The sequence below is a fragment of the Mixophyes fleayi genome, chromosome 5 (assembly GCF_038048845.1).
Source record: "Mixophyes fleayi isolate aMixFle1 chromosome 5, aMixFle1.hap1, whole genome shotgun sequence".
NCBI classification, from domain to species: Eukaryota; Metazoa; Chordata; class Amphibia; order Anura; family Limnodynastidae; genus Mixophyes; species Mixophyes fleayi.
The window spans coordinates 77,802,331-77,816,027 of NC_134406.1; the positions used below are offsets into that span (position 1 = coordinate 77,802,331).

At 36.7% G+C, this 13,697-nt stretch overlaps 1 protein-coding gene across 5 annotated transcripts in view; it reads left to right on the plus strand.

Annotated features, from left to right (window-relative positions):
• The window catches only part of LOC142158464 (collagen alpha-4(VI) chain-like), a 180,080-nt gene that overhangs the window by 96,573 nt on the left and 69,810 nt on the right, over positions 1-13,697 (plus strand). For all 5 annotated transcript variants that reach the window (XM_075212427.1, XM_075212428.1, XM_075212429.1 and 2 more), the window contains exons 19-20: positions 1,889-1,951; positions 13,545-13,610. In XM_075212427.1, coding sequence (XP_075068528.1) covers positions 1,889-1,951; positions 13,545-13,610 — 129 coding nt within the window. The remainder of the gene's footprint in view (positions 1-1,888; positions 1,952-13,544; positions 13,611-13,697) is intronic.

A 13,697-nucleotide genomic window follows, 5' to 3' on the forward strand; every position in this document is an offset into this window, starting at 1 on the left:
AACCAAAATGTTTACAAAACCACAACTCCCTCATTAAAACCATTAACATTTATTACAAATAATAAACCCACAATAAATACAGTAAACACCCTCATTTACACCATATATTTTTATTCAAAATAATAAATCCCCAATATATTCACCACTGAAGTTTTCTTCTGTTGTCAGCAGCTTTTAATCCAAAAATGACTGTTACCAAAGTCCAACATAAATTTACCCCTTGCTCTGATGTAATGTTAAGTAGCAACACTTTTGTAGTTTCATGTTAATGCCACAGATGCCTTTGATAAGTGTATTGCATATTTCTGTTCCTTAGTTCATTTATTGCATCTGGATGACTCTGTCCCAGCCGCCTATGCTATACGTGAATTTACTTCTGATCAGTGTTTGAGCTCATACATCCTGTCTGCTGTTCATTCCCCTAGGATTTTTGAACCAACAAAAAAAACTGTGTAGTGCTTAGTTTGCCTTTTATTTGTACAGAGGCCTGAATTCGTTAAGTGTTTTACAGATGTGCAGAAACAAGATTTAATTTTGTGGAACATAATTATAAGTATCACACAACCTTTGTTTCCCAGCAAATGAATTCAGTTATCTGCCACCTCTTGGTTGCTAGAGGTCTGGTCTTGTCTGTTATACTTATAAGTAGATCCAGTTTTCAGTTCCACTGCTGGAATGCACATACTGTAAATATATATGTAAAATATACCATACTGTATCATACTGTTCCGAATGAATAATTGTATTTTTTCCCATATCATGTGGATCTGGGCAGGGGGACCCAGTCACAGCAATCTTTCATGTTCCGTTGTGTTTCTCTCAGCTTTTCTAACATTTCTAGAATTTTGTTTACATGGTATTGCAATGCCAAATGCTTTTGTAGTCTCATGTTGTATTATTTGCATAGCAGGTACAGTTTATTTTTTAAATATGATTATTTTCATACAGTGTCTGTAGTGCTTTTCAAATACTTTGCTTTTTCCCCTAATATGACACAGTTGATCATCCTACACTAGTAATCTTATTAGTGCTTTAGTTTGCCTGTTACATTTATCCAAATATTCTCGTGCTGCTGTGCTCAGTACTTCCTAACAAGTCATATTTGTATAACAGCATTTCCACTTTGAACTTCTATTGCTGGTAATGACTGTTGTTCAGCTTTGCTATGCCCAAATATAACTCCAGACTATAAACCATTTTATTAGGTCATCTGCATATTTATGTTTATCCAAAAACTATGAGAATACTGATCTGGGTTCAAGGTGTTCGTAAATGAGAGCATATAGAACATACTTGAGGAACTGCTATGGAAAAGGTTAAGCCCTATAAATGAATGAATAGTAATAATAATAATTCAGCTTTATTCAGAGTATACAAGATAAACCATACTTGCCAACTCTCCCGGACTGTCCGGGAGACTCCCGCATTTCGGGCAAGTCTCACGGACTCCCGGGAGAGTCTGTCAATCTCCCACAATTTGGTTCAAAACACCACGATTCACCGGGAATTGCGGCGATTGGCCCCGTCCCTGCTGTAAAATGACGCGTTTTGCGTCATTACGTCACAGGGGCGGAGCCAAAATGACTCGGTTTTTGGAGCCCCGCCCCCTGCACTCCCACCTTCCCTTGGCAGCTCCCGGATCATACTTGCCATAAGTTGGCAAGTATGAGATAAACATTACAGCAATACTTGCCTGTGACACATCACAGAACACAAGGAACATAACACAGGACCAAGATAGACTAAATCCAGGTTCATACGCATTTTTCTTTACTGTAGTAATCTGTTATATATAACTATTAATATTTTGGGTGCTGTAGACAAATATCTGTACATTGCACTTTTAATAGGTTAATAGCATTATTTTGTTTGTTTCTTACTCTATTAGGGCAACAAAGGACCTCGTGGTGAATCAGGTGAAAAAGGTGAACCTGGTCTTAGAGGAGACCCTGTAAGTATTGTAATGATTTCCTCACTTGGGCAAGCAAACCTTTGTACGTTTTTCTACAGTATCTAAAATCCTGTGTTATAGTTTGGTAAATAATGTATCTGAGACAATTAAACAGAAAATCATCTGGCACAAAATTGTGAATATTAAATACTGTATACGTGGGCTAGAAAATTGTACCATATGTCCATTTTATAAGGATCTGTAATATTGCAATTTTATTATCAATATAACTAGGGTAATTAGTTCCACCCCTGAGAGTATTTATTCCTGTATCCAGCAATGATGCACACACAAAGGGAGGAGAAACTTGCCAGATTAGATGGGTTCTTTTCAAAAATAAACAAGGTCTTAGAACTCCAAATTAATGAAAATACCTTCTGCATCAATTTAGTTAGATATGAACATCTACTCATATTAGAGGTGAAACTTGGGTGGGAAACTACCACCCTGTCTAAACACATAGAGAACGAGATAGTTTATAGGGGTTTAAGAATTTTAAAAAGACCCACGTTTAATTTAGAAAATGATAAATGTATTAGTGCATGGAATGAGGTTTTATAATCATTCTCATATTCAATTATGAAATTAGTGATCACAGATAGAGAACCGTCACTAAACAATATTGAAGAAGAACTAAACTTGATACAATATAAATTAAAACCCCTTCACCATTTGGAAGATTTTAAGAATTTGGAAACAATAACATATAATAAAATAAAATATATTGAGGAGGACATGATCAAAACTAAGGAGAACAAATTTTCTAAGTGACATTGGAGACTATGAAAACAATAAACATCTACTGAATGCCCCCAACTCCAAGCAACAGAGCATCAAATAGGAGAGGCAAAAAGGTTATTCTAAATCAAATCACTATGAAACTTGGAGGGAGATAGCACAAACTAAAAAAAGAAAGACCAAGTAGAAATAATTACTCTAATAGGAGAGTAAAACCTAGATTTCCACTAATTAAAAACACATCTAAAAAAGAAACATACAGAAGTATCTACAAACCCCTAAAGCCAAAAAATATAGGAAGACCATTGAAACAGAAATTTCAAAAGATACATAATTATACAAAGAAAGTACAAGAATATTACAAAAATAAAAGAGACAAATTTAACAGTGACCTAATCCTTAGTGAATCTGGATTTTTCAACAAATTAGAGCAAATTGATAACCAGGAGAGGTTAAGTGCTCATACAGCTCAAGAAACCGAGAACAATCTTGATATTTTTTTTAGAATTAGCACAGGAGACCATACTACCATACGACTATTGTCAGACAAACTCTGCTTCCCTCTAACAAGACATACCATGCATGAGCAGAGATCCAAATTTAATACGAACTCCGAAAAAACAGAAAAAGACCAAAAAACGGTCAGAGGAAGAAGAGGAGGAAAGATCTCTAGGGGCAAGAACCAAGATCAAGATAAAGAAATAAGGCCTTAGTACTCATATTTTAACTACACCACAAAAAACACTACTAGGAAAAGGATTAAAATTCGCCCCTGATAGACAACTAAATAAATTTAAAACTTATGTTGACCTGCACAAATTTATCCGCAAGATGACCCTTAAGAATATTGTCTTTAAATCCAGGTTGAAAAAAATTATGTGTACAATCTTCAGACCAAATGAATGAGTTTATACATACAAATTTAAAAGAAAAATTTAAATTCTACCCAAACCATCTGAAGAGTCCAATTATTGTGGCATTTCAAAAACTAGTCGAGGATGATTTAAAAAAAATCCCCAGGAAGAATAAAAACAAAAACATAAACTTGACAGCAAATTAAGCCATTAAAGAACTCAGAGATAATGAAGACCTATTCATACAACCGGCGTATAAGGGAATCACCATCCTTGACAAGTGTACATACCTAGCAGAATTAAATAGACAACTCAGTGGTAGCTTCACTTATGAACATCTTCCCTGCGATCCTACTAATCAGTATCAGAAATAACTACTCACTCTTTTACAACCAGCATTTTAAAGGGGCATTTTGAGTAAGGCTGAGTAAATTTCCAAAAATACCAGTTATCTTCCAACAGCCTAAAATTCCCAAGAATACCAATCCACCAGGACATCCAATTGTGTCAGCTATTCACTCCCTTACTACCAATTTGTTAAGTTATATAGATTTTTTTTTACAGCCATTGGTAAACAAACCAAAAAATTACCTGAGGGACACAGGTCATGTCCTGGAAAAAATTATTATACGTTAGTTACGCGTGACGTATCTTTCTTTTACACTATTATCGACCATAAGGCAGGCTATGGGCATATATGGAAGAAGATTCTTACCAAGCAGTCAGACTTACCTATGGAACAATTTGATTTCATACTAGATTGTGTCATGTACACACTAGAGCACAACGATTTTTAGTCAGAGGGCTATTTCTATAAACAGGTTTGCAGAACTGCAATGGGAGCAAAATTTGTGCCCAGTTACGTGAACCTGTTTATGGCCTTATGGGAGTACATGACAATTTGGAGCAATAACCCTTATGCCCAACACATATTAAGTTGGTATTGCTACACGGGCGATCTACTCTTCATATGGACAAGTTCAGAAAATGTACTTGATTAATTTCTCAAATACATCAATCAAAATAACCTTAATTTTACATTCACGGCTAATGCCAGTATTGAATCAGTACAATTCCTTGATCTTGAAATATACATCTAAAATAACAGAATTGAAACAACAATATATTTGAAAGATTTTGATTGCAATTCATACATTCCATCCTCCAGTAGTCACCAGAGAAATTGGCTTCAAAACAAAGCAAAAGGCCAATTTACCAGATTACAGTGAAATAGTTAAAAACTGGAACAGTATGACAAAAAGACCAACACTCTTAAAAGGAGATTTTTAGAGAGAGACTATGATCAAGCAAGAATAGAAAATGTGTATGAATCTGTAAGAGTCACAAACAGGGAAAGTATTTTAACTAAAAAAATGAGAGAAATACAGAACAATCCTATCCAGATTCCATTTATTACTAAATTTAGCCAACATTCAAAAGAATGGAAAGAATCGTAAAGAAACACTGGAAGTTATTATTAGGAGATGATAACTTGAGAGAAATTTTACCTGATACTCCCAAGTTTATTTATAAAAGGGCGAACAACCTTAAAAACTAACTTTTTAATAGAACAATTCCCCCTTAAAGTTTCAGCATCAAATAACACTTGGCTTAATGAGAATGAGAGCAAATCCTATTTTTGTAATAGATGCCAAGCATGCAAGACAGGAAATATTAGAAACACAAAAACAATAAAAACGTTTCCGGGAGAGGGGGCGAGACTGGAGGGCGGGAGGGGGCGGGACGAGGCCAATCGCGTCATTTTGGCCCCGCCCCCGCGACGCAAATTACGTTTTCTCGTGACCAAAATGGCGCGATTGGCCTCGTCCCGCCCCCTCCCGCCCTCCAGTCTCGCCCCCTCTCCCGGAAACAAGTTTCCGGGAGTTGGCAACTATGATCTAACTTGTGATACTGGTACAGTTATCTATGTATTAGAATGCCCATGAGGGTTACAATATATTGACAGAACAATTAGGGAACCTCATATGAAAATATTGGAACATCATAGAAGTATTAAAATAGGCCTGAAAATACAAAGTGTGTCTGAACACTTTGGGCCTCATTTAGAGTCAGACGCAATTTACACTGAAATCGTAGGTGTAAATTGTACCCTGTAATTTACACAGTATTAGTTGCATGCATCTTTGCATCTTTAGATCCATGCAACTTAGAATACTGTGCAAATTGAACAAACACACGCCTTTATCTGCCTTATGACTGGCATGCAAGTGTATCATGCACAGCACCCTGTAAAGCAGATAATTTAATTTTCATTTTTTTTTTAAATAAAAAAAAAAATTGTCCCCGCCCCGAACAGCACAATGGTTGGTTAAGCTATTTGAGAGGGGGTCCATACCTTTTATTTTTAATCTTTTTTACTTTGTTTCTTAATACATCAAGGTATCTTGCACCAGCTGAAAGCACCTGCAAAAGATACATCTCCTAGAGACCTATTTGCGGTTGCTTTCAACTCAAAATAGCATATAAAGAGCGTGAATACGTCCTTACATTGCTAGGCTCGCCCACAACCTCCCCCGTTCCACCTCTCTAAACACAGAGAGGTGCAACAGGGAGACCCCTCTCAGTTGGAGTGCAAACTGAGACGGATCTTTGGCCAAAAATGCTTTTTGCGCTGAACAAAATGACTTGCATCCGAGTCTAAATGAGACCCTGTGTGTCTCATCATGATTCCTCACAATTAAACTTCATGGGCAACAGTAAGGTTCCGAAACCCTGGAGGGGGAGAGATTTTACTAGCATTATCTCTCGGGAACAATCTAAATTGCTTTTTAATTCGAAAACTTTGACACCTAAAGGAATAAACATTGATTTTAAACTCAGAAATTTCCTATGATGTAAGAAATAGAAAAAGCTATAGAAAAAAAAGGAAACTATGGTTTCTACACTACCAGTTTGACGCTTATTTCACTATCCTTTCAATATTGCATTACTCACTTCTCATTCTCATGTTCTCAATTCTCATCTATGTTTCTAGAATGTATTTATATATTGGTCATATTATAACTGGCAACATTTTCATACAATGTAATTCATGGTTATAAGCTATAATTGTCTGATTGGATATTTAAGCTGTCAATCAATAGACTGAACAAATGATATGCAGACCTTATAACAACCAATCCTGTTTCAATCTGTGGAATTCATGGTTATAAGATAGCATTTTCTGATTGGATATTTAAGCTGTCAGTCAATGGACTGAATACATTATATGCTGACCTTATAACAACCAATCCTGTTTCAATCTGTGGCACCTATAAAAATCTCCGAACAAATCCAATCCTGGCCCTACCTATCCCTGAGGAAGCCCCTGGGGAAACATGTTGTATAATAGGAGCTGATTGCAAACAAAGAAATCCAGCTATTTGCCTTAAAGCACTGTTTCCCTGTAAAGGGAAGTTTCCCTTTTATAAGGCAGCGCCGCTTTAAATTTAAGCGCTGAAGACGCCGAACTCGCGGGAGTTCAAGAATCCCGAGGTTAATACATTTACCCCTTGGTGTCTGTTTATGGAGGCCTAAGGATCTAAGGCTTACAAAAGAAACCCTAATAATGGGTATGTCTGGACTACTCTGTCTCGTACCTATTGCACTTAGTGGCATTGCTTTTTAACCCAGTATTGAAAATATTGGAACTTTAGCGTGCTTTTTGGATCTATAGTACCTCTTTTGGAGATTCTAGGGACTTTTCATTTCTATTGTCAAATATAGGGAGCAAAATCCTAGAATCTGAGACAGACTTATACAAATTTTGAAAAGACATTTGTTTTATGGTTTGATCAGTTCCTCAATAACTGCTTATTACCAGATTTGGTACCAGTTAACATCATCCTTTAATCAAGGGGGTATCCAGGCTTATTATTAAATGTAAATTTTGTTATGAACTGTATTTTCTCACTCATGAGCTGCAGTTTAGATAAGTTATGTTGCTTTATTTCATTAACACCTTTGTTTTTATGTAATGCAAATGCATTGATAATAAAATTGCAATATTACAGATCTGCATAACATGGACATATGGTACAATTTTCAAGACCACTCAGTATTTAATATTCACAATTTTACGCCAGATGTTTTTCTGTTTAATTGTCTAATATATCTGGAGGGATAGAACTCCCCTTCTTATCTGTCATCAAGGCAGCAGCTTTGTGTTAAATAAAACACTCAATGGGAGTGCAGATTCCTAACCATTTATTCTATAAATAATGTATCTGATATAGCTTAGCTCTATATTTAGCATTTATACAGCACGTTACCTTTGCTGAGAGCTGCAATTCCCTAGGGACATTCTCCGTCTTTAATTACTTTGGGGCAGTAACTATGCCTGATTGATGTCACTGGAACTGGGCAGTCATATCCCATTAATTACCAACTTGTTGTGCTTAGTCATTTCAATCATTTGTGATTTATCTGCAGTGTTCTGGTTATTGTCTATGAGTTGTGGGATATTTATTTTTACTGTAATGGTGGAAGATTAAATATTACAGCATACTTTTTAATAAAGATACATTGCATTTTTGAGTATATAATTGTTTTTTTTAATGTGTACAGTGTTTAAATGCAGTCTGCATATTAGTATTGTACTTTGGAATTCTTGTAAAGTGATTCTTTGCAGGAACATGACCAGTAGGATGATTCCAAAAAATCTTTGTTTGAAAATGACAACCACCATCCCACCAAAATGTGCCATTATGTGAAAAAACATGACAGTAGTTTTTATTTTGAAATCATATTATATTTAGAACTTGCACAACTCAACCAAAGTTTATAATATGACGATTACATTGCGATAATGCAGAACGGTAATTTGTTTTATAATGTATTAAATATTAATGTTTTTTCATCAAATATTTTAAACAACCACCGAGTTTACATTAGTCACTTTGATAATGATCTCTTGATGGCAACAGTTTATGTTGGCGTGCAGAACTTACTGCAGTGCTCCTCCACGACCTGCAAAAGGAACTTCTTCTGTTCCTCCTTTCGTGTTATCGAAGCAATGAATTCTTGGATTAGCGTCACACCTCTCTCAGCAAGATCATTTACTACCGTCACTTAGTCTGCAATCTTCTGACTGTTTTTGTATGAGTCAAGGTTCTGCCATTCCGCCGGGTCATACTCTAAGAATTGCTCAGACAGACCAAGAATTTTCAACAAACTCAGCCTTGATCTTGAGGCGGAGTTATGTAAACCCTGTGTTGCTGGCTGAAGAACTGGTGGAATACGTTTTAGAGGATTGTCAGTCCCATCTGAGTGTTTGATTGCAGCAGTCATAAGTTGTTTTTTTCTGTTGACACTTCATCATCAAAGAAACTGAAACCGACCAGTATTTCTGAAAGATACCATTGATGATTTTTGAATACCGTTGCAACTTCTTTGTTTGGATATTTGTGATAGTTTATTACACTATCAAAGGGTGGACACAGACAGTGCATGTAACAAGGCAAGGTCATTCCTTGGAGCTGCAGTTGGTGATGAGCTCTGGAACCAGTATCTCACATAAATGGCAGTAAGGAACAGACAAACTTCCTGCAGATGATGCCAAACTTTCTCACAGTACGATATCCTGCGAGTCTTCCGTGACTCGCTAAACCCTGGCTGCTGTGAATTGTACTGGTTTCGGAACAGCCACATATTGATGGAGTAAATGGCCCGGGCCATCCAGCGAGCCTGATGGATAGCTACAGGAAATATGAAATGTACTCCACATGGAGGAATGCCTCCCAAGAAAATTATGGTGAGTTCCAATAGCTCATAGTAATCACCTCTCGGTTGGAATATCTTCAAATGAGCAACTGCAAGCTTAATGATGTCATCTTTCCAAGTAACAACCACAGCTGATGTCTTTTCATCTTTAATTGCTGTGCTGATTGAAGCTTGATCGATTCTAGGCCAAAAGTCTCAGAAGTGGATGAAAAGCTCCATGTTTGGAGATTTAGAAACATCATGGATACTGAAGACCTTTTCCAGCATTATTTCAGAGATGTGATGTCTACAAGCCAAATATAGTAGTGCTCTGCCAATCTCAGACTCCAGCAGCACACAGGCTCCACCTTTCACTCAAGTGTTATATGCTGTGGTATCAAAACATAGTCCTTGGATGTTGTCCCGCAATCCCCACTCATCTATTGTTTCCACCATTGCCTTAGCTATAATTTTTGTTTGGTTCCATCCTGAAGTTTCGGAACTGAGAGCAGTTTTATTACATTCTGTCCTGAAACCAGAATAGGGAGCCTGTCAACCAGTTTTCAGGGAAACATGGTAATAACAATGAATATCTCCCAAATCACTCATTGACATGACTGCAGTGCTTTAGGTTATTAATGTTCACTTCTATTTGTTCCTGCAATTATACAGCATTAATAGAAATATTTATAATGCATATTCTTAACATAAATTGTGTATTGGCAGTCACTACGTCTGATATTGTGGAAAATTGCATAACATCAAACTTTGACCATCTTGTGCAAGTTGAATAAAAAAATATTTATGATTCAATGTCAGTATACCAAGTGGAACCAGATGATGGGTTTAGAAGTATGAAAAAATAAATAAAAATTGGCTATTAGAGATAAAATCACCCTAATGTCCAGGGGCAAAAATAGGCATCACCGAACCTCATAGAAAGTTTGGGGAGGGGTCCAGCAATGCCACTGTATCCTCCAATAGTGGTAGTTCGAGGGTTGATGTGGGGGGTCCCAAGGGCTCGCGGAGTCTTCTGCATGGGCCTTTGATGGAGGGGGCACTAGTATTTCTGGAGCCCCCTAACTTCTGGGCACATAGTGGCCACACCACTGGCACACATGATAGTTCTGCCACAGAATATAACCATTGTAATAGAAAACAGTAGTACTAGTATATTTTGTAGCTGTAAGGAGTATACTTACCTTTATTAGACTTAACTGTTTAGGGAGAGGGTTCCCTTAGCATGCTGGGTGCAGTAGTGTGCCAGTTGCAGTGTAGGTCTACAGCATTGAACATTCTGTCAATCAATCAACGCTGTGAAATTCACAATTGGGTGTTTCAAATAGCGACAGGTCAAGTAAGCGTTTAAACAGTGCTGTTAAGGTACTCTCAGCCAATAAGAATGTCTTACCAGGCAGATTGTTTGGCAATTATAAAAAAACAAAAGTGCTTGGAGCAGAGGCAAATTGGGGAAGAAAGGGGAATAAAACAGAGTGCTGCTGTTACACTGGAGTTGTAGTGAGTGTAACAACGGCAGACACATTGGGAGAGCAGCAGAATAAATGAGGAGAAATAGTGAATAAAAATGATAAGAACAAGATAGAAAAAGGTAGATAAAAAGAGAGAAAACTAGAAAGATCTGAAAAGGGGAAGAAGCAAAGAGCCTGTTGGGAAGAAAAAATAAAATAGAAGCTGTATGCATTTTTTGTTATATTTGTGTCTGAAAACTATGAAAGGGATAGAGTATATTCCTAAAACTTACAAAGAAGTGTGTATTAGCTGTTAATTTAATTTATCTGTTTACAATGAAAATGAATTACGCTATATTGTCAACTGAGTTTTATGCTTGGATTATTAGGAAAAGATGAACAAAATAAAAAAATCTGATCCGATTACTACAACTAAGAAAAATACAAGTAAAAAATTCTCGAAACTCTTGTAAATAAATTTTGTTTTACATGTATACAAGTCAAAATATAAAGAGACCATTAGAAACATAGAAACATACAATTTGACACCGCTTGGCCCATCTTGTTTGCCCATTTTTATATTAACCTATGGTAACCTCAAACCCTATTTGGTCCTCTAATCTTTGTAAGGATATCTTTATGACTATCTCAAGCATGTCTAAATTGCTCTACTGTATTATCCTCTACCACTGCTGATGGGAGGCTATTCCACTTGTCCAATACCTTTTCTGCAAAGTAGTTTTTCCTCATATTTCCTCTGAACCTACTTCCCTCCAGTTTTGGTGCATGTCCTCATGTTCTAATAATTCTCTTCCATTGTGTTATGGTTCTGTTCAAAAACTAATTCCTTATAATTATAGCCATGGAGCCAGAAATGTGATGAAAAATAAAGAGAGACCAGTTCAGGCTTGATTAATCAACAGACTTCCAGGTATAACAAAAATAGCAGATAAATGAAAATGAGAATACAGCAGGTAACGTAGCTGAAGCCAGATGACAGCAATAGCCAGGAGTTCTCAGGAATTATAAGTTAGTAGTGTGTTCAGACATAAGACAGACATCAGGTAGGCTTCCAGGAGATAAGGTACAGGTGAGTAGCAGGAGCTGGCAAAAACAAGGATTTCCACAGAAACAACAAATAACAAAACAGGTAGTCCAGGGACAAACAAACATTAGCAGGCTCAGGAACATTAAGGACCAGCAAGGAAGGCTGGAAGAAGCAGGTATATATGTGAGGCCCTCAGGTGTATGCAATTACCTAGCTGTGCTAGTCAACCCCTGATAGTGGGAAAAGACAAAACAGTGGCAGATCATAATACATTGAAGAATATTTCCCTCCTGTACCTTGTTAAAACCTTGTTAAAACCCATGATATATATTTGCTCCAAACTATTCATATTAAGATCTTTTAGTCTTTCTGTAAGTTTTGTGCTGTAGGCCATGCATCATTTTAGTTGCTCTTCTTGTACAGTCTCTATTGTATTTATATACTTCTGTAGAGATGGCCTCCAGAGCACAGTATTCTAGATGAGGCCATACCAATGACCCATACAGTGGCATTATTACTTCTTTCTTTCTGCTACATTGGAAAGAGAAATAAGACTGTGTTGTTCAGTAATAAACCCGAGTGACTGGTTATTATGTTTCCCTTTGTTTTTAGTTCCAGTAATAAACATAGCATACTTTAATGGGATAATGAAAAAACACTTATTATCCAATTCAACTTGTGTTGAAACACATAAATCTAAACAGTGAAAACAATATTATAAATGTGTTTATATCCTTCATTAATTGCAATTATATGCAGCAAATTTTAAAATTGTAGAACTACCTTGTAGATGGTGATATGTATTTCAAAATGATCTGTCAAGTTAAAATTATGTATAATGTTAGTTACATTAAGAAGTTGGAAAACTGCATTACCCACAACACTTTGCAATGTATGTATTTCTAGCCCATTCACCCATCCAGGGTCCCAGTTTAGGAAAATTATAGGCAGGAGAAAGTTACTGTGCGGTCCGCATTGTTACACCCCTCCTAGACTACGCATGGAGCACCACCTTTTCCTGAAGCTGCGTAGCCTTGGAAGGGAAGGTTAGGAGAGAATCAAATGGTCACACCCACAAGTGGGCCACAGATTCCTTTCAGCAGCTCTGTATTTACCAGAACAGTGACCCTTTACAAACCCCATTGCCTGGACGCTATTTTCCATTACAGATTTGACTCGCCACTGGCCATTGTGCCCCAGGGCTGATTCCCTGTTGGCTAGCTACATTACAGAGACAATTGCCTTGTGCTTAGTGTATATTATAGAACTAACTTCCTGGTTTTCAGTGTAAATATAAAGTTTATTCCTGCACTTCATTCAACAACCATTTTGGTCCAGGAGTTGCTATTAGCCATTGTGATTATTGGCTGTAAGTAGTTCATTTCCGTGGCGAGGTCTTGGAGTGACTGGTAGCCACTCCAAGACTCAGTAAAAGTGCTTGTGCAGTCTCTTGAGTGCTTCCAATGGGTCCTAAATTAAAAATTGAAGTGGCATGAGAAGTGTTGGCTGGCCATGGCATGTCATTCTTTGGAAATATGCCTCCTCAGTCTCTAACTTGGGATGAGTAGAAACTATATATTGTAGCTATTATTTGACTTTAAAATAAAAATACCAGGGTTAAATTAGAAGTTCAGTTATTGTCATAAGCATGCAATTATTAATATTTATTTATGGATATGCAATGGTTTATATTTCCCTACAATTGTCGTGAGTTATAATGCTGTTTGTACATTTTAAAATTCTGTACAATGGCATATAATATATAATTAATTTGTTTTTTTTAGGGTGACCTTGGAATTAATAATGATATTCTAGGTCCTAAAGGTCTGAAGGGAAATCCAGGACGACAGGTAATACAGTCTATGTCTGGATGGATGGAATGTTAGTGATCATATTAGTGTGAATATTAAGTTTGCATTTTTCTGTAAACTTTTTGG